Source organism: Anomalospiza imberbis, chromosome Z, assembly GCF_031753505.1.
Source record: "Anomalospiza imberbis isolate Cuckoo-Finch-1a 21T00152 chromosome Z, ASM3175350v1, whole genome shotgun sequence".
Classification (NCBI taxonomy): Eukaryota; Metazoa; Chordata; class Aves; order Passeriformes; family Viduidae; genus Anomalospiza; species Anomalospiza imberbis.
In genome coordinates, this window is record NC_089721.1 from 53,488,902 (window position 1) to 53,514,324 (window position 25,423).

The 25,423-nt window shown below is 40.4% G+C and overlaps 1 protein-coding gene and 1 long non-coding RNA gene across 10 annotated transcripts in view; one reads left to right on the forward strand and one right to left on the reverse strand.

The window, feature by feature from the left end:
- Nucleotides 1–25,423, forward strand: part of PALM2AKAP2 (PALM2 and AKAP2 fusion) — a 266,259-nt gene that overhangs the window by 104,681 nt on the left and 136,155 nt on the right. For 4 of the 9 annotated variants that reach the window (XM_068175757.1, XM_068175759.1, XM_068175754.1 and 1 more), the window contains 4 exons: nucleotides 3,717–3,831; nucleotides 4,425–4,446; nucleotides 12,574–12,675; nucleotides 19,514–20,218. In XM_068175757.1, the coding sequence (XP_068031858.1) occupies nucleotides 3,717–3,831; nucleotides 4,425–4,446; nucleotides 12,574–12,675; nucleotides 19,514–20,218 (944 nt within the window). Of the gene's footprint in view, nucleotides 1–3,716; nucleotides 3,832–4,424; nucleotides 4,447–12,573; nucleotides 12,676–19,513; nucleotides 20,436–25,423 lie in introns of those variants that run through there. The other 5 variants (XM_068175766.1, XM_068175767.1, XM_068175760.1 and 2 more) reach the window with 5 other exon arrangements.
- On the reverse strand, nucleotides 1,040–23,879 carry LOC137464425 (uncharacterized). The gene is made up of 3 exons (XR_010994231.1): nucleotides 23,791–23,879; nucleotides 2,602–2,668; nucleotides 1,040–1,152 (listed from the first exon to the last, which is right to left on the reverse strand). It is a non-coding gene; the product is annotated as an uncharacterized lncRNA (long non-coding RNA).

Here is a 25,423-nt window from a genome sequence, read left to right on the forward strand (position 1 = left end):
GTTCAGCAAATCTCAATCATCAAGTAGCTGCCTGGGCCAATGAAGCAGGAATACTAACAATCTGTTTTATCTTCTGCCTTATCTGAATCTGCATTTTCTTTCTTAATTTTCTTCCCTAAAACAGTTCAGATATTGTAGTTGTTTATATAACTGGCCATCTTTCAAAGGTCAGCCCAAAATCAGCTACGAAGTCTGCTAAGGAACAAGGGAATTACAAGGTTTCCTTGCCAGGTGTCAAATGACAATTAAGGCATATCCTTTTTAAACTGGGCTAGAAGAAAAGGACATTCTTTGATATTTAACAGGTTTACACAGGAAGAATGTAAGGCCCTTGTATATATTTGTATGTGTACATGTGCACTCTGAATGAATTTATTACTGTTTAAGCCATTATACAACATGTTGCTCAAAACAGATGCTAGTGCATTTATTTTTCAGACCAAATTTACATGACTCTCTTGTGTGTTGCTATCAAAAAATCAGGCACTTTTCCTTACCATTAAGCAATTCTGACTATATGAAACTCACTAAAAAAGTAAACTATGCAAAGCAACCTTCAATTTGCATGATTTAAATTTTTGCATTGCTGGACCATATGTAAAAAGACAGCCCAAATAAGTAGTGAGGACTCTACGTCCAAATTTTTCAGAGAGACCTGTGGTACCCAAGTGGTTTACTAAAGAATATATACAACAGTTCACACAGAAATTCTGACCCTGAGTATTTACATTGCCTCAGCAGAGGTGCCTCAATCCTTAGGCCTAGAGAGCACAAATTGGAGTTTTTATATTTATATATATTTATTTTATATTTATATATGTTTATTAAATATAAATTTAGCAACAATGTAAGAAGCAACCTCCTGTGGACACTGATGCCTGGTATATGACCCCTGAGCTATGTAACAGGTGTATTCTAGTGAATGATCTGTATTTTTCCTGCAATTCTCCTGCATTCTAGGTAGAGCCTGAGTGACTCTCAGTCTACCTATACTGATTTCAGTGAGGAAAAGGCAATTGCCTCGATATGATGAGTTTTGTGCATTCTTCAGTGTCACACTGAAGTTCTCTAACAGCTTCATCCATGTTTCTAAATCCTGGTGGCTCTGTCTCCATCTTTATCATCTTCAGCAAGTTGTTGTCCATATCATTTCTGGGGAAGTGAAGAAGGGATTCAGAAGAAAAAAAAAAAAAAACACTGAGAAGAAAAATCAGAAAAACTAGATATCTTGTCAAAACAGAGTAATGTAATGTCTCATCTGCCCAACTCATTTTAATGGTGAGGGTAGGCAGGCACAAAGCAACTGAGGAAGTGAACCAGGAGGTGTAAAACCAAAAGAGCAAGCAGTCAGAAAGTAAGGAAATATAGATCGAATCAGTTGCTATCTGTGCATGTCCAAGTGCACATGTGCATCTGTTAGAAGCAAACTTTCTCTGCAAGACCAAACAATTAATGACCTTCTCTAATCTGAGCTGGTGTACAAAAAATTAGTGACTTATGATGATCCCAAATTACAGGGAGTTTACTTGCTCGTAACCATGCATCAAGTGAGTTGCCTCATATACTTAATTTTCATTGTCATAAACTACTAACTAATGTCCAGTTCATTTGAAAAAAAAAAAAAGGGCTTCTTTCATTGTTTTCATTATTGCTGACTTCTACACACTCCCATTTTTTGGTTTCTTTCCACATAAAATAGCAAGCAAAATGTACTAGTTTACAGAATATGCATCCTGAAAATATCAATCCTGAATATGCTTAGTGACTCACTGGGAAAGAAGTGAAACATACCAGTAAACCCTGACTTACCCAGCCACACAATATATTTTCACCAGGCAGCACAGCAGAATATTTCAAATGTCTTTATGAGCAAGGTACAAATGTATGTGAATCTGCAAATCATTCCAAGGGATAGAGAAGGGAAAGGAGGTGCCTAGCTGGGGACTTCTAAATTTTTTAATTTAGCAAGAGTGTGGCAAATGCCTGACTTGAGTGACAAATTAATTTTTCACTTCACTAGGCATTTTAAAAAATCAAGATAGAAAAGTCAATATAGAAGAGGGTATTTTGAAAAATTTATTCCTGAATTACAACAAGAGGGGGAATAGTCATCCTGGACCAAACTGTTCCATTGCAGCAGAACAAAATATTTAGTTACAATTTTTTAAAATCTATTATGTTTTGTATTATTTTGGAGGAAAGATTAAATGGATTGAAGCATTACTCTCCAACAGTTCATTTTAAAATTATTGCAATTAAGCCATTTCAACTTAGTGATTGACAGTATTACTTTTAGTGGCACTTCAACAAATCACCATGAATCTGAGACTATTAAGTATTCACACACTCTATGAGAGTAAAATCTATTTTTTTCCATCTGCAACGACTTGAGCCTCTGATATTTTCCCTCCCTCTAATGAAAAGCATTATCAGTAAGTGCCACAAATCTTTCATCATCATGCAATTAAAAAGTGGGGAAAAATTTCCCAGATGGGTGCCTGAAGTTAGACCCCTGCATCTATATTTGACCAGAAGAATTTCATAAGAAACTGAACTTGTCAGATCTGTCAAAGAAGCAATTCCTCCTTCTCTTCTCCCTACATCACCTTCTCCATGCTCTCTGCCTTGTGATTGAACAAGCATTAGTGGAGTCCTGAGCTGATCAAGGCTGGAAAAGAGAAAAAATGTTAAAATTGAACCATCAGCATGTGTATCAGTGTCCTTATCCTTCATTTGAAAAGTGGTGACAGAAAGGCGGTGGTCACATTCAAGCAAATATGGTTCAACAAGCTATGAGCAGCTACAGATCTTTTGATAGACAAAGGAAGTTTTAGGTAACTGTCCCTGTCCAAATGTATTCATCTTGGCTTATTTTGTATATTTTTTTTCCAAAAGTGAGAAAACAAACACAGTGACACACATAAAAGGAGGAGAATGAGGAGAAAGAGGGAATATTCCTGCATCTGCATAAATCATGTTGATTAAAGGAGGTTTGAGTTAAAGTAATGGAGAATCTAAACTCTATAAAACTGTGTTCCAAATCATAATCAACTCATCTTAAGGTGTGAGGTCTCAGCTGTTAAGTCTTGACAAGAGAAATGAGAGTGCTGAGTATTTACTGCCTAGTAGAGTAAGTTTATTTTCTAAACAGTCAATGTATTTTGTTAGCCAAAGTCTCTGGGGACCCCAGTGTCATGCAGTAACAGTAGAAAGCACAGATAGCTATCCCAAAGGAGAGTGGGAAAAGTATAGGTTCAAGAGAAGCTCCTACCACAACTAGTTGACTGCCAGTTTCCAAAAACTATTTCCAGTTTTATTGTCTGGAGTAGGGAAACATTAGAATACATTTATTACTTTAAATACTACTGCATATTCATAGTTATATCCTGCACTGTGATTTCTAAAATGAAAGTAAAAATCAGAGATGTTATGAGAATTGGAATGAAGGGATACTGAAGTATATTTTTAGTTAATCTATATATGCTTTTGCAAAAGTGGATAAGATAATCACTGTTTTTCCTGAAAACAAATCTTTTTGTTTTACAAATAATTCATGGGCCCTTCATGTGTTAGGAATTCAGCTATGAATAATAAAAGACAAAGTTGTTTCTGATGACATTTGAAATGCTAGTTAATATCTTGGAAACGCTCTCTCATTGAACTAATTTTTACATTTTATTTTTGTGTGTATGTGCATGTCTGTATGTCTTCCACAGACTGGAACAAGAAATACAGAAGTTAGAAAGTGAAGAATCACAAATATCTGCCAAAGAACAAATAATTTTGGAGAAGCTAAAGGAGACTGAGAAATCCTTTGACAACTTGCAAAAGGTATTTGGGCACAGATTGAAACCAAAGTGTACTCTTAGCTCCATTTGGGAGCAGGTTATAATTAATGCACTTAAGGAAAGAGTGAGGGCAGTTCCAGAGCACCTGGCTTAAACCAGTATGAGCAAGGCTAGAAAAGACACAGTGGCATCAGGTCTATTCTGGTTGGGTTTTTTGGGTTTTCCCTTCCATCCCAGCTTTTTTGAAGAGGGATCTCAGAGGCTATCTCCCTATTGGCAGGGAAACCACGTGAGGTTTAAGGGGGCTTTCAGCCCCCATTTAAGATATCAGCAGGATCCTGAGAGTATTTAAAACTTCCCTGCTCTCATGGCATCCAGAGAAGGTAGCATTTGCCATAAATGCCACTTCAAAATATTACAGCCTGCAACAAAAAGCAGAGCTCTTCATCTAGTTGCACCATGTCCCCCTCCTCCAGTCTATGATGGCGCCTAAATCCAAGGAGCAACAATCACAGATACCCATTAAAATTTCCAAAGAACCATAAAAGCAAGCCTAGCATAAAAATCAAGATGTAAAGCAAATTAAACGTGAAATATTAAAAGTTTAACCAAGCATCCTATTTTTTCCCTTCACAGAGTTTCTCCCACCAGGATGGTGGTAAGTACCTTTTTATTATTGTATAGCTTTGGGTTTAAACAAGTTATTACTATAGCTTTGTTGCAAAGGGTTAAAGAGTGGGTTTCTTTCCTTCATTGTGTGTTTCTGATTTCTTACTAGAGCCATTACCTTTTTCTTTGGTATTTCTATAATGCAAGCACAAACGTCACTGTTGTGGTAAAACAGTATTGCATTGGCAGGGTTCCACCACTTCTTATGCTCACACAAAGGGAAAGAATAGCATGAATAACTTAAAGCAGACATCATACAATTTCTGTGCTATTGACCCCTTTAATCACGTGATAGCTCTGCACTGCAGACTCCTTTTCACCTCTCTGTGGTCAGCCTTCTCTGTTGTATGTGCTAATGCTCCGTTCATAATCAGCTAAATTCTATGAGGACTATTCCTAATACAGAGGAACAACTATTAAAAACAGATTTCACTGATGAACAATATTCTTCATATGATGATTCTTGCAGAAGGAAAACTTCACTTGGTTGGATGAGGATGTAGTAATCCCTAGCTTATTAACTCAGTGTCATACAAAGTGTGAGCTTTAGGTGTCTGAGTGAATAAGTAATATGCATGGTTCCCAGGAAGCTGGAGAGACCCTTGTAGTGCCACCCCAGATCCTTAGGACTCTAGAAGGATGTCATGCTAAGGCATTTGCAGATAAATATGAGCACCAGATACTCATTCTCAGAACATGTCTTTGAAGAGACAAAATAATGAGGTTAAGACTACCTCCTCCAGCTGCTGTCACTGTATTGTGAATGTAGATGAGGAACATGTAAGATGATTCCAACATGAAAACAATGGGATACAATGGAAGTTACTATGTAGTATTTGAGTTGACTTGAACCTGTCTTTTCCAGGTGATTAATATTACTTACTAAAAAGGGCTTTTTTTAAGTCAAAAACCTAGTTCAGAAATTTTCATTCCTACTAGCAATATAATCCAAGTTTTTTGTTAAATGCCATTGTCAAAAAAAAATCCCAGATACTATGTTCCTTTGTAAGAACTTAGTCTTCCTTCTCTCTGAAGGATTTGAATTTGGCTGCCATGAAGTGGTAATTGCAAATATTTTGTACTTATGCAGAGTTACACCATGGTCATTAGTAAGTTTCTTAAATAGGAATAGTGCCTGCAGGAATTAGCAACTAAAGTGCTCAGGAGCTTCTATGACTCCTGCAAGGTGCAGCCTGCATCTTCATGTGTCTTGTAACAGCAAAGAAACCAAAGGAAGCCCCAACTAATAATTATGAAGTGGTAGTTTTCTTGAAGGTATGTAGCAATGTGTATTTAATTAGGTTCAAAAGAAGCCCTCAAGCTCTCCAGATTTTGCCTGCTTTCAGTGGATCCCTTCTTGACAGACTGAGCCAGAATTAAGGTCATCTTGTAATTTCTGAAAGGTAACAAAGAACTGCAAAAATATGTCAAAGAGAAGAGAGCAATTCATGCAAGAAAATAGAGCACGGGGTTACATCTAAGTGAACTAGTCCCTCTCCTCTCCTCTCCTCTCCTCTCCTCTCCTCTCCTCTCCTCTCCTCTCCTCTCCTCTCCTCTCCTCTCCTCTCCTCTCCTCTCCTCTCCTCTCCTCTCCTCTCCTCTCCTCTCCTCTCCTCTCCTCTCCTCTCCTCTCCTCTCCTCTCCTCTCCTCTCCTCTCCTCTCCTCTCCTCTCCTCTCCTCTCCTCTCCTCTCCTCTCCCTCTCCTTCTCCCTCTCCTTCTCCCTCTCCCTCTCGAAAAAGGTAGGAGCCACTGGATAACCCAGGAAGGCTGTGTAAAACACAGACACAAACCAACAGCAACCCGTCTGGCAATTTCTTCAGTTTCTGTCACTTCATTAATGACTCCCAAGTCCATAAATCTCATGTTTGTTTGTTCTTTGTCCCTTTTTTTGTAAATGCAGTGACAGTACAAACATTTCTTTAATCTCACCATTGTGTTCCTGTGTATAATTTTGTGGTGACAGATATTTTGAGTGTGCAGGAAGCACTACTAGAAGATGTTCAGAGCCCAGAGAGGTCCAAGCAAAGGCTATAAGGGAAGGGGAGAAGTGGTGGTGAGCATCAGTGACTAATCAGATGATGCTCTTTGTCTTTCACAGTTTTCATAGAAAAAAAAACCTGTGTTTGGCAGTGAGGATCTCTGAGCTTGAAATCATCCAGGCACAATTAACACAAATTCCACATTTTTCAGGGTACAAACACACTGCCTTCATAAATCACTGTGTAAGAGAAAGTAGAGCAGAAATGCTGAGGCTGGGAGCTGTGGCCCTGTCACCTTCAGTTGTGACTGCCAGCTCTATGGTGGCTTGCAGCTGACAAGCTCTCCATTAAACAAGGTCTGAGATGATGCTAGGCATTGCATCATTTGTTGGTGCTCAAGTCTGCAGTCAAAACCAAGCATGCTGCAGTGCTATGCTGCATGAACATCATGAACAAATGGAAAGCAGAGAGCTCTTGCTCCATGTGTGGATGTTTATTTCTCAATGTATATATAAAATAAAAGGCACATGAAAATCTGATGTAACTCCCTTGTCTGCCGAATTTGCCTCAGAGGTAAGTACATCCTCTGCAATATTTGGCGCTTTGTATGCAAACTATTTGCTACTACTTCAGCCAACATACAGAAGCCACAATTACAGTAATTGGACAGTTTGCACAAACCTCTGTTTGAATCTTGTATGTATTAGCATATATCTGGCCAAGAAGTGGTCTAGGAAATCTGACCTGAATTATTTAGTACCCAGAATATTGTTTAGAGACTCTTCCAGTTTTCTGTCATCTGATCTTGACAAGCTGTGCAGCCCAAGAGCAAAACAGACAAGTGTGCCCTCAGAGGAGACAAGTATAGCTCTTTGAAGAATTCTTTCCACATGTCCTGCAAAAATCATCAGCAATTGACTTTCAGTTGTAGGCTTTTGATTACTTTTAAATTCAGCCTTCATCTAGAGCTGCCATAATTACAGCACCTCTGGCTACCTGAGTAAAAACCATTTATCACCACCCTTGGAGTGTGACATGAGTCAGCTTCCTTCTCGTCATACATGTGAGTCTTGGCCAGGCGGATAGTGTGGGAAACTGTGCCAAAAGCTTTGCTGAAGTCCAAATAAATATCATCCACTGCCGTCCCCATGTCAGTAGAAGATGTTATTATGTTCTAGAAGGTAATTAGTTTAGTCTGTCATTATTTGTCCTTGGTAAATCCATTGTGGCTTTTCCCAATCATCTGCTTTGTTTGGTTTGTAATGGTTTCTAGGAGGACTCATTCTGTCACTTGCCATGGGGACAAAGTAAGACCATTGTGCCTCCAGTTTCCTGGGTCCTCTTTTGGTCCATTCCTGTGGTATGACATTTTTGCCTCTCCTAGCCATCAGGGACATCCACTGAACTGTGTATCTTTCAAATATTATAGACAGTCTCCTTACAAAAATGTCAGGCATTTTCTTAACACTCTAGGGTGTGGATGTATTTATTTATGAACAAGAAAGGAGAAATCTGCCTTCTTACCATTGTTAGTGACTAGCTTCCCTGCACTACTTAAGCAGTGGTCTTGTGTCTTTCCTTCTGCTTACTGCTCACAAATACTGAAGAACCCTTTCTTCTTGACAAGTTTTGCCAACTTTAGTCCTAGCCGATCCTTAGCCTTCCTGACTGCATCTCTGCATGCCCCTAGTAAGGTGCTTGTAGTGTCCAGTGGCTAACTGGCTGCCTTTCCACAACCAGTATGTTGCCTTTGCTGCTTTTAATTACACCTAACAGTTCATTGTTAAACCAGGGAAGTCTTTTGTTTACATTTCTTCCTTTGTCTTTGTAAAGAATAGACCATTTTTGTGATTTCAGCAGGCACTTTCAAGTAACTCCCAGCACTCACAAACTCCTTTGACTTTCTTGGATGCTTCCAATGGAACCTCTCACAGCTAGGCTCTTGGCATATTGAAGTTGTCTCTTCCAAAGTTTAAGGTCTTTGTCCTACTACTGTCTTCAATGTTATAAGCAGGACCTTAAACTCCACAATGTTTGCTCACTGTATCCAAGGTGTCATTGGTTATCAGTGTAAGTCAAATAAGTCTTCCTGGCTTGCAAGCAGTAAATCTAGCAATGTGCTGCTCCTAGTCAGCATGTCCAGCTTCTCTAGGAACAAGGAGTCCCTAAGACATTCCATGAACCTGATGGATGGCATGTGCAGGTTTTATTTTTTTTTTTTTTCCAACAAGTGTGGGGCTAATTGAAGCCACCCATGAAGACTGGGCTCAGTTGGCCCAAGACTTCACTGGGCAGCCACAGTAAGGTTTTGTTGGCTTCATCATCTTGACAGGGAGGTCAGTGCATAACACCCTCCTAGTGTGATAAGCCCTCTAAACATGATCCTAAGGCATTAGTTAAATTGAACTGGCATGGTCTCCACAGCTCTCCTCTATACACACAAATATGTGTAACATAAAGTGCAACTCCACCTCCTCTTATTCCTTTCTTATCTTTCTGAAAATATTTGTAGCCATCCATTGTGGTCTCCTCATCATGTGAGTTTTCCCACCAAGTTTCTGTGATTCTTCTGGCATCTCTCACACTCTCTCACACAAGGCTCTAGTTCCTCCTACTTGTTGCCCATATTACATATATTGGTATACATGCACTTGAGATGGCTGCCCTTAGGCATCTTGCCTTCAGAAAGGGTTGGGCAGCATTTCTTACTGCTCTGATAAATGCACTCCCCCACAATGTTGTTTATAGATGTACAAGTGTCAGCTGTGGACCCTAACCCCCAAGCTTCTTTAAGGCATGATTCAGTAAGTCAGAGCCAGACTATTCAGCTTCCAGGAAAAGCCTCCATTGATGTTCTTACAAACATGGTGGGAGAGCCAAAACCATTGTTCTTCCTGATGCAGTCCCATGCAGCCCCAGAGAGCTTTGTAAGTGGAAGAGCCCTGCCCTGGGAGTCAGTATTTGCGGAAGATGCACCACTAATTTTAGTGGTATGGGACTTTTTAAAGAGAATCCATCCCTTGGAAAATTAATCCATCTGACATTTGATCACAAGCCTACATGTGGAAGCTATTCAGAGCAGCTCCGAAGATTTAGCTTTGTGCAAGCACACTTGAAGGATCATCTTTCCCCATATGTTTTGCCAAGCTCTTGTCTGTTAATCCATAAGAGTGCCATACTCCTAACATTCATTTTGCTGCTAGTAGTAAAAAAGACACAGAACTAGTTTTATGTCATCCTTAGATATTAATAACTTATCAAAGACTGAAATGAAGATATTGAGGTCAGTCTGTTTAAATGTTATTTATGTTCTGTCTTCTCACATGAACAAAATGCTAATTTATGTCTCATCCATTCCTTGTAAATTAGCCTCTTATATCCTTCTAAAGGTGCTAAAGGAAAGAGACCTTGTTGCCAGTGAGATAAAGGGAAATGAGCATATTCGCTTTCTTTGGAGGCTGGGTGGGGAAGGAAGCAACACAAGACAGGAGCTGGCTCAATCAACCCCAACTTGTAGTCAAATACCCTATTTCTGACATGTGGCACCACCACTAGTTTCAGAAGGAACTATATGAGAAATGCACTGCCCTCCCAGCATTCCCTGCTCACGACAAGGACAGATTGGAGCCCTGAAGATAATTTTTAAAATATTTTATTATAATTAACATACAGAGAAGTTTCTAAACTAATTCAATACTAGCAGCATCTAACACTTAACCTAGTACTGTCTCCTAAAGCAGGAGGCAAGGAAAAAAAGAACCAACAGCTTACTAAGGTCCACAGACATCTACCACATCAAAGTGAGAGTTTCACCATCAAGCTGTACAACTGATTTTCCCTACTGCTAGCTGTCAGTGATGCTTAGTTCCCCCTATAAGCACTGGGGTAAAAATAAATATTTGCAAAGAATTTTGCCTCCTGCAGTGTCCTTGCAGGAGAACTGTAACCTAGCCATGCCTATTGATCCTCATGAACTGCAAAAGAAGTAAGGATGATTAGTTAAGCAGTTCAAGTCTGCATTGATTATGACATGTGACACATGTGACACATCTGTCACCCAGTCACTGGATGAGTGTGTACTGAAACTACTGTTCCGAAAGGACACTCTGTGGGATGAGTAATTACTAAGCTTGTGCTATTTCCAGAACACAAAGTGCCTTCTTTTCCTGGACCAGAAACACAGTTCCCACTTTGTTATTCTGAGAAATTACTTCAGTTTTCAATAATGGTGTACTCATTTGCTGGTGATATTTCTCAGAGCAACAGCACCAAGCATTGTACCAATTTCTCATTAGAGGCAAGTGACCCTGCAAAAGAAGGCAGCTGTTGCTGGCCAGTGCTCAGTCAGCTGTGTATCTTAAACAATTATTTTTCCTAGGTTCTACTGCTAAAAATACAAAACTTTGAGATACAGTATGCATTGAAATTATAAAAGTCCATTTGCCAAGTCTGCCATTTGTCCCCTGAAATATGAAATAAAATACCATTTGCCTGGACAGGCTTGGGGATTTTTTCCAGTTCATCTGATACAAACTGAACTCATTTATATACTAAATTTTTGGGGGTTTTAAATGAATTTGTACTGTGCCTTTGTGCCTTACTTTTCTGACACCAGAAGGGAGGAAAGAGGCCTCCTTACCTGAGTTATCTACAGTGGTCTGTAGAGCAATGGAGTTTCATCCTGGGGTCTTATTTTTCTGCATCCAGTATCAACGGTGGCCACCACTGACTGTTACGGGAGTAAAACAATTTCACTAATATCAGGCCCAATTTTCCTGCCCAAAAAGCTTTGGGATTAGAGGTGAAATATCATGTCCTTCCTGAGGATGCTACCAGGCATAGGTATTTTTTCTGGGATGGGTGTTAGCTCATAGGGAATGTGATGAAAGTATCTCCCTTAATCAGATGCAGTCAAGTAGGTTATAACAGAACATTTCATTTTCTCTCTCATTTCACCAGTTCCCTTTTATGGTCTGCACTGGTCAACCTCTCTCACCTGCTTGCTGGTCAAGATCTCCCACCTTGGAGCAGGGAGAGGCTTCAAGGAAGGGAGATTTTTGCCTCCTACCCTGATACATGGACTAGGCACTATCAAGGGCTTGACAAATTTTACATTGAACTGGCAAAATACCCTTGGAGGAAAAAGAATGGTCTCTTTCACACCAAATAAGATTTTATATTTAAACATAAATTTAACCATTTAACCATTTAACAGAGCTGAAAACATTTCCAGTTGATATGAAATAATGTGATTTTTAATTTCTTTTTCTCTTTTTTTTCTTTTTTTCTTTTTTTGTTTTGGTCTGATGCCTGAACCTTAAGTCAGTTATTTGCACATCTCTCCTCTGAACTCTCCTCTTAGCTCAGCCACTGAATTCAAGCAGAACAATAAATGCTAGTTATATTTAACCCAGCCACAAAGTATCTCCAAAGAAATACTTTTAAATTTATTAATATCTCTTTTAAAGCACACATTTAGCTTATGATAAGCAGCCATAATTTCAAATGTAACACAAGTCAATCATTTAAGATAGCTTTCTACTAATTCAGGATTTATTAATGAATGATGGTATTGCAGCACTGGCAGGAGCATAATACTTACTGAAGACAAAAACAGGTATCCTATCAATATCTATATGAGATTTCATAATTAGCTAAATTTCAGCTTTAAGAACAAAAAAAAACAAATTCTGATTCAGTAATATTGGAAACAACTGGTACAAAAGAGTTCGTTTCTTATCCTATTCAGTCAACACTAGCATTTTTAGGCTTTTATATTTCTATTTGAAATGTCATGTATTCTAGGTATTGCATTGGGTTTGGTCCTTACTTTTCCCACCCCACTCCCCATTTTAAAGCTCACTGACTTGATAAATCCAGAACCTCCTGACACATAATTTTATGTGTTCATCTGACATAAGGTTTGAGTCATCTGGACCCATTCCCTCCTGTCTCAGCTAGTCTATTGAACACCAATCACAGGACAGTGACTTTGCACTTTGTTTGCTGTGATCCAGTTATCTAGTACAAAGCTCCAGCGACTATTGTCAGGGCTGACAACACTCTGCTGTCTAAGCAATGAAGGCACTGGGGCTCGTAGCACAAATCTAACTGTTTCCTGTTCTCTGACACCAGATGCAGTAAATTACATTTACTCCCAGATCCCTGAACTCCCAACCCTCTATTCACGAACAGCAGAGCCAGTTCCTGGGTGGGACGGATCAAGCAGAGTAGCTGGTAAGTCTCAAGGAACAAAGTATTACAATACCAGTCCAATAGCCATGAACTCTTTTTGTTCTATTACTTCAATGAGTCTGGTGTCCCGATATCATTTAAATGCCAGGAAATACTGATTGATGTATATTCTTGTAAATAAGTCAAGGCTTTTTTGAACTGCAGTGAGTACTCTCTGGACAAGGTAGCTGAACTATATACAAGTACCATAGGAAATGCCCTTTTTTTTTTTTTTTTTTTTTTTTTTTTTTTTTGTGAAACATGGAAACATTTAGTTCTCTCCATCTCTGCTGGTACAAATACATAGTATTTTGGCCAAGATTTTGTGTCCTCTCTTGTACCCCTGCAACTCCAGATAAGCAATCACAGGACCACATACATTCTTCAAATATTTATGTCATTTATACTTCTTTGTATGCTATTCTTTCTTCTTGGGAAAAGATGGGCTTGTTTTGTACTTGAAGTCATACAGAGAATTTTCTAACACTTATTTTTCAGATTATGCATGTATCTTAAATGTAACAACAAGACTATTAGAAGCTGTACATTTTTATTGTTTTCTAAACAATGTACTCCCTATGTCAAGACCAAATTGCTGGTGGCTACCTAAGAGGTGTCCCAAGGAAAGGGATAAAAGGTGGCTTACTTGAGAAATGGATTAACCAGCATAGCAAAGCAATGTCTGCAGCTAAGGCACTGTGCACAGCTATGAAATGTGTAATTTTTTCTATAAGTTCTGTTGCAAGCCATTCCAAAATCTTTCCTTCCACCAGTGCTTACCCTGATATGTCTTTAAAGCAAGCTTTTCTGTGTGTTTTGTGCCATTTTGTCGACAACAAGAAAGTAATACTTTCTTTCATATTTTGGATGACTCAGAAGCATTGTTAATGTAGTCCTTGATAAATGTATTGTGTGTGTGCAATAGGTGTTCTTAAAGGCAGGCTGTAACCATCCATCTTAAAACAGGCTCAAAGTGTAAGTAGATTTTTTTTTTTTTTTAAGAAAAGTCTCTGAATCCACAAAACAGGAAGAATCTAGATCCTTCTTTTGGCACGTTGGTATCTTGTCCTGAAGTGCTGCATCATGTTTCAATGTAATTAAAGCTTCTGCAGAAACTTGTACTTGTGAATACTGGCTGTCATCTTCAAGTACTGCTTTCAGTTCCAACTCTATTGTCACATAGTTTATATTCTATTAGTAGAGCACATTTTGCAGTAAATATGCTTTGGTTAAATACATTTTAGCATCAACATTAATTCATTTTGCAACTACTTTGACAAGCTGGGCTGCTAGGTTTTCTCACAGAGAACAAACATTATGCACATAGGCAGATAAGCAAGGTTCTGTTATTCACTTCTCTCATGGCAGTGCCTTTTACTGGTGAACAACTTTCTAAGAAATTCACATATGTTTATGCATTTACTTAGCCAAGTAGCTGTAATGTGGTCCCTGTGTTGGTCATAAACTACATGTTATGCCAATATCTAAAAACACTACAGTAAAATCACAATAGAAGACATGAAAATAAAATGTTGACAGAGTCAAAAGCTTAAGCAAATTAGCCAGAGTTGAAATACAGAAGGATCACTCCTGTTAACTTTCTAGGACAGCATCCTCAAAGAAGTGCTATAACTTGTTGCCTGAAGTCTCCCTAATATATGAGACATTGTTACATGACACTACTTCATACCATAGATAAAAATATGTATCTTGCAACTCTTTTTAAATATAGAACCATATAATTTTATATTTGGGTTGGAAGGAACTTTAAAAATAATCTAATTCCAACTGCCCTGCCATGGGCAGGGATGCCATTCACTAGATCAGGTTGTTTAGGGCACCATCCAGCCTGGCCTTCAAAAACTTCCAGTAGTACTGGAAGGATGCAATAAGGTCTCCACAAAGTTTTCTGTTCTCCAGGCTGGACAATTCCAGCCCTCTCAGTCTGTCTTCATGAGAGAGGTGTTTCATCCCTCTGATGATCTTCATGGCTCTACTCTGAATCTGCTCCAAAAATGTTCACGTCTGTCTTGTGCTGAGAATTGCAGACCTGGATGCAGTACTCCGGGTGGATAGAGTAAGGACAGAGTAGAGGGGAATAATCTCCTCCCTCAAGCTGCTGGCCACACTTCTTTTGATGCAGCCCAGGATACAATTGGCTCTCTGGACTGCAAATGCACACTGTTGCCTCATATCCAACTCTTCATCCCTGAGAACCCCCAAGTCCTTCTCCTCAGGGCTGTTCTCAACGATTCCTTCTCCCAGTCTGTCCCCACACTGGAATTGCCTCGATCCAGGTGCAGCTCTTTGCACTTGCACTTGCTGGACTTCTTCTCATGGGCCCACTTCTCTGGTTTGTCCAAGTCCTCCTGGATGGCATCCCTTCCTTCCTTTGTGCCAGCTGCACTGCTCAGCTTTGTGCCATCTGCAGATTTGCTGAGGGTGCCCTGGATCTCACTGCCCATGTCATTTATAAAGATATTGAAGAGCACCAGTCCCAAGAGAGAGCCCTGAGGAAAACCACTCATCCCTGGCCTTCAGCTGGACACAGAGCCATTGACCACAACTCTCTTGCTCCAGCAAGCCAGCCAATTCCTTACCTAACAAATAGTCCATCAATTGAATCTATGTCTCTCCAATTTGGAGACAAGGATGTCATGGGGGACCATATCAAAGGCCTTACAGAAGTCTGGATAGATGACATCTGTTGGTCTTCCCTTAGTGACCATTGCCATTATTCCATCACAGAAGACTCCCAGATTAGTCAAGTGTGATTTTCCATTAGTAAAGCCATGATAGCTGCCTCAGAAAACCTCCTCATCTTTTATGTGCCTTAGCATATCATCTAGGACCATCTGCTCCATGACCTTCCTAGGCACAAAGGTGAAGCTCACTGGTCTGTGGTTTCCCAGTTCTTCTTTCTCCCCTTTTAAAAAATGTGGGCAGCATTCCCCTTTTTCTAGTCACTGGGGACTTTACTTGACTGCCATGACTTTTCAAATGTGATGGAGAGTAGCTTGGCAACAATATAGAGTTAAAGAATCATTGACTAGTTTGGGTTGGAAGGGAACTTAAAGATCATCTTATTCCCTCAACCCGTCTGCTGGGGGCAGGGATACTTTCCACTAGACCAGGTTGCTCAGACCTCCATCCAGCCTGGCCTTGAATATTGCTAGTTCCCTTGGGACTCTGGGATGCATGTCATCCAGTCCCATGAACTTGTGGCTATTCAGCTTCATCAAGGGATCCCAAACATGTTCTTCACTTGCAGGATGAGGATATTCACTTCCCTCACACCCACCCAGAGGATCAGGTACTTCAGAGAATTGGGAAGCCTGACTCCGGTGAAGACGGAGGCAAAAGAACTCATTGAGTACCTCAGCCTCCTCTATATCAGTTACCACCAGTTTTCCCTTTTTTGCAGGGAGATACATGGAGGTAGATTTTCCTTGGTCTTTTTTTCCTAACCTGTGTACTTACAGAGTTCCTTCTTGTTGCTCTTCATGTTCCCTGCCAAGTCCTATTCCAGCTTAACCTTGGTTTTCCTGACCCCTGACCCCATATTCCTGGTCTCTCCAGGTCACTGTCCCTGCTTCCACTGGTAGATGTTGCTTTCGTACTCCTTGATTTGAGGTGGTGACTTTAGCTCAGCCCCATGCTGGTTTCCGGCCTACCTTGTTTATTTCCTATACACGGGGATGAGAGCTCTTGCATGCTAAGAAAAGTGGTCTCAAAGCCTTGTCAGCTCTGGTCAGCCCCTCAGTCCTTAAGGACAATTTCCCAGAGGGTCTCATTCACCAACTCCTTGAACAGTTGAAAGTTCTCTCTTGTAAAGTTCAGGAGTTTGTCTTTGCTCCTTGTCAGGATCATGCTCTTCAAGGTCACAAACACAAATACAGTCAGGTCCACATGATTTAACGATCAGATTTTTGCTATCTGCTTTGGAATTTATTCCCACTCTACAAGCCTTCTTTTAATGCACAATACTGACCTAAATTTGTGTATCAAAGCAGGGAGGGTCTGGCAGATTGCATGTTCTTCTGCACTGAAAATACATGGCACTCAACTATTTCACATGAAAATCATCAGTCTGTAATGAAAAGCCGTGCACCAGATAATATTTTTAATTTTCAAAGAAAAAGAGAAGCACAGGAGCTCTAGGGGAGCTCAAGGTGCTACTTCTCTCTAAGAAGGTAACAGGCAGCCAGTTGACAGGCAGGTGGTGCCCTCTCTTTTGAATTGTGGTGCTCAGGACAAATCAGTAACTTCTGCCCATCAGAGATTATTTTCTGAATGTGCTGTTGCTGCCTCATGGTTCAGCTTAGCTTCAGTTTGGCTGGCTACTCAGAAACCTGACAGTTTTAGGATCTTCACCACAGACAAGCCAGCCTCTATTTTTACCTTTGTAATGTTGAAAGTTATTGAACACTATTTGCCTGAGCAGACCTGGTGAGGTCAAGCAATGTTCAGAGCCCACTTCCCCAAGCCCTAGGCACCAAGCCAATAAACAAAATTCTTCTTATTTTCTTTTTCCCCCTCAAGAAACTGCACCTAGAAAGTTCTAGAGTGTTAGTGCTGGTACCTGCAGCTCTTTGTTCAATCATCACTATAAATTGGATTAAAGGCTTCAGAGCAGAGGCACTTGGATAAGACATAAAAGGGCACTTGCACACCACTTCCTGGGCTTGGGACAGTCCAGAGCTTGTGATCCATGCTAGCTGCTCTCTGAACTTCAATATGGTGCGGTCTGCCACAGTTTCTCAGAGTAATTGCTTTGTAGCTTAATTGCTTCCAGCCCTGGGGCAATAGTTTGTTCTTTATATCCAGCCTTAATTTCCTGTTTCCAACCATGCCAGCTGTCTTGTAGTCTCCAGCTGCACACCTCAGAGCAGAGCTCAGCTCTCAGTCTTACAGCTTTCTTCTGGCTGCCCAGGCTGCTGTGGGATGTCCAGGCATGAAAACACCAGCACAGGAGGGATATCAAAAAGCTGTAAGCCCTACTTTACTGTGGAAATGGGCATCCTGTGTCCAGGGTTGTGACAGCTATGAACACAACTAGTCCACAAACCTCCTGATGCAGTGGTAAAACACAGTCCTTAGGGATAGTCTGCTAGGTTGCAATGGTCAAGAGGAGAATGGTGCTTCTGCAGCCCACTCTAGCCTTCAGCAATGCATCACTCTCAAGAGGCAGAATTGCTCCTTCACCCACCAGTATGTCTGTCCCCTGCCTCCATGCAGGTGTTTGTGTGATGTTGTACTTTACCTAACCAGTTCCTACTGGGGTTAGCCAAGGTCTGAGCAGATGCACACAGCATGTAGATTAATAGACCCAACCATTTTGCTCACCAGATTGCACTCCTAGGGGACAAAGGAGACCATGTCATGATCAGCATGCACATGCTCACCAACACATTAATTTTCTATCTAGCACTATAGGAAGTGTAATGATGCATGTCTTGACAAATTTCCTATTGATGATTAAATACTTTGCTTTAAGGTTACAGGAAAAGTAGTTCTACTGTGTGTGAATAAAAATACTGAGGAAATATATTAAAGTGACAGTAATTAATTATTTTTTAATACAAACATACCAAGCTGCATTGATTCTTGGGGTAGGGATATTCTGTACTCATTTGAAAGTAAATCAGGAAAAAAAATCAAACATTCCAGTTTGTGGTATTCCCAGGAAAGATAAATCATGTTTATACTATTGAGGTTCATTGATGAAAGTGATCATAATAAGTTTCGCAAACACTTGTCACTGCCTGTGATAATTTGTAATTAAGTGTCTGTGGATGTCTGTCCTGGAGCCAAATGTCTTCATATGCATAACAAGGAATGCTTAAACAAATGAACACTTTGGAAAGTCTGAGATGCCTTTGCACATTTTTTCTTTGATAAGCTGTCTAGTGGTATGTCATCATATCTCAGAATGGGTGTAGGTGCAGAGTAGACTGCTCGTCTATTCCTGCTGTGTGTCTACACTTTTCATGTCATTACTACATCCTTAACTACTAGAAAACCTTTGCTATTCTAAAGCAACAGCCCTCACACATGTTTTTACCTGTTGTTTCATGACTCCTTGAAAATCAGTTCATTATTACTTTTTTCTTCAACTTTCACAGTGGTGCTTAATGCTTATTTCACATAAACAAGGGAGCACTTTTGGCTATTATGTACATTCTCTTAACCTGGAAGCAGAAGTCACAGTTGTTGTCTTGGTGTAGAAGCTGAGAGAGCTGCCCTGCCACACACCTGTGGGAGAACTTGTCCTATTCCCATGTAATTTTGTTTTCCCACATGCAGAATAGAGATAAATAATATTTCTTCACCCTTCTAAAATGTTTTGAGTGCTACGAATGGAAGAGTTAATCAAGGACAAGTATTGATAATTAAATGGTCTGGGTGTTGCAGCAAACAAAACTTTTTAACTAACTAACTGGCAGTTTGATGGCAGAAGAGAGAGTAGAGGAGTGCTCTCTGAATTTTGAGGCAAGTTCAGAATGAAAAGCTAGAGGGAAATCTGCATGCTATCACCTTCCCTTGTCTAAATTACACCTAACCTCTCGGTGCTCCTAGTTGACCAAAGACAGCTCCACATGACGTGAGCTGGAAGAGAAGGTCCTGTTTGCCGCAGATGCGCCTAGCCTCCACCGACACAAAAGCCATAGTGTAACAGTGTCCAAAGCGTTGCACCCCACCTCTAACGTAGAGCGCTTAGCCCTTTAGAAGCAGGAGCTAGGAAAAAGGGGCACCATAGTTTTCTTTGTCTGTTTGGCAATTAACCATTCACTGGCTTTTTTTGTTGTAACATGCACTTCCTCTCTTGTTTTCATTCAAGCTTTGTGCACCATGGAAATTAATGTGGAGAAAGACAAACAGACAGGAGAGACCAAGATTGTCTCTGCTTCACCTGTTGGCCCAGATGAGGCCCATCAAAGAGGATTCAAAGTCTATGATGATGGTTCCAAGGTAGTCTATGAGGTTCACTCTGGTGCCACAGTGGTAGAAAATGGAGTACATAAATTAAGCTCAAAGGACGTAGATGAACTTATGCAAAAAGCTGGACAATCAAGTGTAAAAGGAGGGTATGAAACAATGACTGTGTCAGACAAAAATGTGGTAGCCGATGGAAACCTTAGCCATATGAAGGAGCAAATGCTCTTCAAGGAGGCAAAGCTAGAAATGGTACACAAATCCAGCAAAGGACGTGCTGTGAACCCTCAGCCACAAGACAAACCCTGTGGTGGTGAAACCCCAGAGCCCACTGCAGATCAGCCAGTGACAATGATATTTATGGGCTACCAGAACATCGATGATGAAGAGGAGACAAAGAAAGTGCTGGGCTACGATGAGACCATCAAGGCAGAGCTTGTGCTGATCGACGAAGACGACGAGAAGTCACTGCGAGAGAAGACAGTGACTGATGTTTCCACCATGGATGGGAACGCTGCAGAGCTGGTCTCTGGCAGGCCCCTGTCGGACACGACAGAGCCCTCCTCTCCCGAGGGGAAGGAAGAGAGCCTGCCCTTGGAAGCTGCCCCAGGTACACAAAAGAAAAAGCGCTGTCAATGCTGTATTGTCATGTGAACACCTCCTCCTTCCCTGCTCCAGGCAGCTCCTGCTCCATCACTTACCTAGACTTCTCTGTACTTCTAACTGCAATACTGTGAACTGGAAGTGAATGCCTCCATTGCCTTGCAGTTGGGTTGCTTTTCTTTCTAGTTCTTCTGGAAGAGGAACACATGGTTATTTTCCCATCAGGCATACTATTTGGTATTGGGGAGGGGTTGGGGACTTTTGGCTTTTTTTTTTAGTTTGTGTTGTTGGTGATGGCGTTTTGTTTTGTTTTGTTTTTTTCCTTAATACTACAGAGTGAGAGATAAATGAGAAATGGAACATATGTTTTCATATTTATTTGATTTTATATATATATATTTTTTAATATATAATGAAAACACTTTTTACGTTTTTTCTTTAAGTATCTGGCAGGCTTGATCAGATTCCTAGGATTTTGTGGGAGTCTGAATTTCACAGCCACCAGATATGACAGCCTTAAAAGAAGTTACTTCTTTTTAAGAAAAATCACATTAAGCATTATTTTGTGTGTAATTTATTTATTGGGGGAAGGCTCAGATCACTTTACTGTTTTGATTTGCTAAAAACCAGACAAGCCTTTCCCAAAAAATTGCGTAATTTTGGTTTTAGTAACTTTCCAGTTTAGTTTGCAGCGTCAGAAAAACCCATTAGCCGTTTCCACTTATTGGTGATACCAGAAGTGGACCTTACTTATTCTTTCTAGAAAATGTATGAATGATCATTTTGCCTTATATAAATCTTCCAGATTACAGTATTGTATATGCACTTCTTCTCCCCAAATTATAGTTGAAATTGACATGAAAAAAATGCAGCTGTCACACCAACAGAAATGGAGTCACTCGTCAGAGTTCCTTTGAGTAACTCTGCCAAAGTTTATACATTAATTTTTCCTGCTGAACTCCAGTAGAAGAGGGATGCTGCTTTCTATTTCCCTAGAATATAAATGAACTTTTATGACAGTCTGACCCTGTTCCTACTGGATTCAGTGGCGAAATTCTCAGTGCTTCGAATGGGGGCAGGGCCAGAGTTTTCTTTTGTAGTTCTTATGGAAGTGTAATCTTTCACAGAGTGTACCTCCAGTATACCTGCATAGTGATAGGCAATTGGGTCTGATGCTGCCCTGCTTGTCCAGGTAAAACTCCTGTGGAGGCCCACTGGAGTTTTGTCAGAGCAGCTGTTTTGGGAGATCCTGTAGCCACAAGACTAATATTTTCAAAAACTGCTGCTGGTGGTTTTGGATGCTTCATTTTCTAACATGGGGCACTAAAAGACGCCTGATTTCCAGTGCATTTTTCTTCATCTGACTTCCGAAAATCAGGCCTCCTAAAAACAACTAAAGATGAAAATGTAAAAATGTGAAGGCATCCAAAATCAATAGGTCATTCTTTTTTTCCTGTTCCTTGATTCTTCTAAATGAGAAAGCAGCTAGCTTTTTCATGGTGAGTTATTATGAACCTGATTCTTGTATCACACTGGTTTGGCTTAAGTTTAACTTCACTCACTGTAGTGGAGTTACTCTGGAATTATAACTATATAAGAGAGATTAAAAAATCAGGTTTTATATTTTCTGATAGTGTGAACAAGTACTGAGGATTATTTTGAAGTGTCTTTGAAGCTATCAGACTTTAAAAATCAATAACAGCAACTGAAAAAAAACAGTAAAAAAAAAAAAAAAGAAAAAACCAACAAAAGCCTCTTTTTAGTCTGAGGTGGTTCCTATGATATTTCTCTTCTTTCTTGGATGGTGCTTTTACTGCATTAATTGTTAGTCCAGAGCATCTGACTGAACACAGTTCTTGCTCTGTACTCTTTTCTTTCTGTGCCAGTAAAAAAAGACACTTGTTCAGTGGTGGTAATATGAGGCACACTGAAAACCTACATATACAAAAAAGCAAAAGGTAATTCCCATGTTAGGTCACTCAGCTGTCACTATGGAACTGGTCAATGAAACTTCTCACTACTGCCCAGGTGACTGTCAGACAAAAAAACCCAAACGAGTAGTAAAAAACCAAGAGTAATAAAAGACAGTCTCACCTCTTTGACACCTGCAGAAATTTTGCTGACCTCCATATCAGCTGGAGTGGCAGAAATGAACAGACTTCCACATGCTCACTTTGCCTCCCCTGGGGGCTTTTCATTGGGAAAAGGACCAAACTCACCCAGAGAAGCTCTGCACATCATTCTTTGACTCAGGCTTAGGTGGTTAAGTTTTATCACAGAGCGGAAGGGCCACAGAGCCTCATATTGCAACAAAAGGTCTGGTGGCTGCTTGATAGAAACTAGCAGCCTGTGTGTGGTTTTAGCTGAGTTGAGTGGGATTTAGGGGTTTTTTTGGTTGGTGGTGGTGGTGGTGGTGGTGGTGGTGGTTGGGTGTTTTTTTTTTCCCTTTCTCTCTTTTCCCACAAATGTTAAGCATTTACAAATCTAAACATTTCTTAAAACAAGACCCTAAGTTTTGATCCCAATATGGCAGGTGAGGCTGTCCCCAGGCATGTTTAGGAACACTGCAACACAAAGGGTTGGTTTTCCCTTTCTGTCTTGCATGTACCTGTGAATGATGTGGGAGCCCGGCATGCTTTGCAATAGTTCTGTCACTCTGGGGCCTGCTTACCTCACCAGTAATACTTAGAAACAGTTCTCCCAGCCAACTCTCCCTGGCCTGGCCAGTCATCTTGTTGCTCACCATCTTTTCCTCTCTAGGTGTGATGCCACCTTCACAGCCACCCTGGCCTCATGGTGTCGTCACAGTCTAATCTTTTTTCCCCTGACACTCCTGTCCCCATATGAACTTTTTTTTTTTTTTTTAAAACACTAATTGGGAAATTTGGGGTATCAGACTAAACTAACCCATTCTGTCCCTGCATCTCTTGTGCCATGTGCTCCCCTGTCAGATGACCTTCTGGTTCAGCACCAACTCAGCATTTTGGGGATGACTCCCTTAGCAGCCAGCTTTGGGAGATGCTTGCTGACGCTGGGACCAGTACATGTCTGAGACCACTGCACCATCCGAAGCACAGCATGGTGGGGAGATGGTGGCACACCACAGTCCAGAAGTGGCCCTTTAGTGGTTAGAAGTAGAGCACAAGCCTTAAACCTTAAACCTCTCAAATACCTACTGCTCAGTACTTGTAGCTAACTTTGAGTGCCTAGGAAGGCCAGTTGTTTTTATCTGTTCACATTAACTCCATGGTTAACAGGCCCCGGGAGCTCCAGGAAAGCTAAAGGTTCACCTGCATAGGGTTGGTCTATACAGGTCAAAGGCAGTTCCCCATCTGAGGTCAGGAAAAACATGAAATAGGAGCTAATGAGTCTGAAATCACAGAGCCTTAGCTGAAACACGCTTACTCCAATCATCCTCCCACAAGGGAAGCAGCCATGCCCGGACATTGCCTTGTCCCTTCTAGCCATTAGCCTGCAGCCAAGTTACAGGGGAATTCAGATGCATTAGGCCAGGCTGATGAATGCAAACTGGTTTTCCAGGGATGGTTTGGGCTTTGAAAGGGTTGGTTTTCCCCTTACCCTTGGATAGGAGGCTGCCTGTGAAAATCCATGCACAATTGGGCACAAGGAAAGCGGCCTGCTCTGTGGTCAAGCAGAGAGAGACTTTTGTAAGGATCATTATGGGAAGTTTTTTTAATATTGTTTTAAGCAAAATCCCTGTCTGTTTAACTTATGCCATCACATGTACATTTTCAGTTTCAGTATGAGGGGATACGAAAAAGTAGAGTCAGAAACTGGTTCAGTAATAGCATTTTGTCACAACGAACTGCTCGCCTTAATTTTTGTAAGAAAAACAAAGAAAAACCTCCTTTCAGTGTATTTTTTCCTAGGCTGGGAAAAAAGTAATGTAGGAAACTTTTTTATATTTTGTATTTTCTAAGTTTCTATAAACCCACTCTCCACGTTGTCCCTTGTTTACATTCAGGGACCATTTCTTTTGCAAACCACTCCATTTTACTTCCATTCTTTCAATTTTTTTTTTAACAAAAAAAAACAAATCAAAAACCACAGCGTTATGATTAGTGGCTAGGCAATCTCTTTCAATTACTAGAATATCAATACAGAAAGAAAAGAATTACAGGGTTGTTTTCTTTTTTTAATTTCTTGTGGCTGATGTACTGTATGGTATATGTTTACAGAACTCCTCTGGTCTGCCTTTGTGATGTTATCTAAATGAATGACAAAGTAGGTATGATGTGTCATTTGACAGTTTGCCTTAGCACTCTTGGGTTTCCTTCTTCTTTTTTTGTATCTTTTATTTCCTTATTTTTTTTCCAAAAAGTGCAGGCTGTATTCCAAAGCTGTATAAACACAACATTATCTTTCAATCCCCAGCAAGAGAAGTGTGCATAAGTCCTTCTCTGAGAAGTGTACCTCTACTAGTGCAGTTTGAGACTTCAGTCCTGCAAACAAAAACATGCATGCCTAATTCTGCTCTGTGTAGACCTGTTTCAGTCAACAGGACTCCTCACAGGAAGAACATTGTAGGAGTCTGCAAGATCAGGGCATGAATGACCAACACGGAGTGTGGTTTGGGTGTTCCTTTTGTACCTATACAGATTTTATACACTGCTGAGTTTGCCCAAGGTGGTGTGATCAGAGAGGCTAACTCTAAGCATTGTACTTCTACTGAGAAAAATACAAAACTAAATGGTGCTTAGCATCTGGTAGGATCAGGTCCTCAGTCAGCATTGCTGCCATCCATGAGCAAACATTCAGAGGGGCTTCCCTGACAGCTAACATATTAGTCCCCTGCCATTGTACCTAAGTTCACTACTGATTCTTCACACTCAAATTATTATTAAGATTCCACAGACTAACCTGAGCAAAAAGATAGCATAGAGTTGTTAGAGAAATAAAAGTTGTTCTACCTTTTAATTTATTCAAACATCCAAATGGCATACACGGAAAGTAAGCGGGGATATAATAGAAAATGTAGTATTTTACATTTGTGTATTTTTTTAAGGAATAAATATTTTTGTAATGAGATACAAACCCTAGATGGGTATTGAGTTTTGGAATATCATCCTTCCCATGACATTGAGCCTTTCAACTTTTTCATACGTTTATGACAATGCCCAAATTCTTGGGATCTTTTGTAGACCTAACCACATTTTTTTCCAGGAAGAAGGATCACAACACTTTTTAAAGA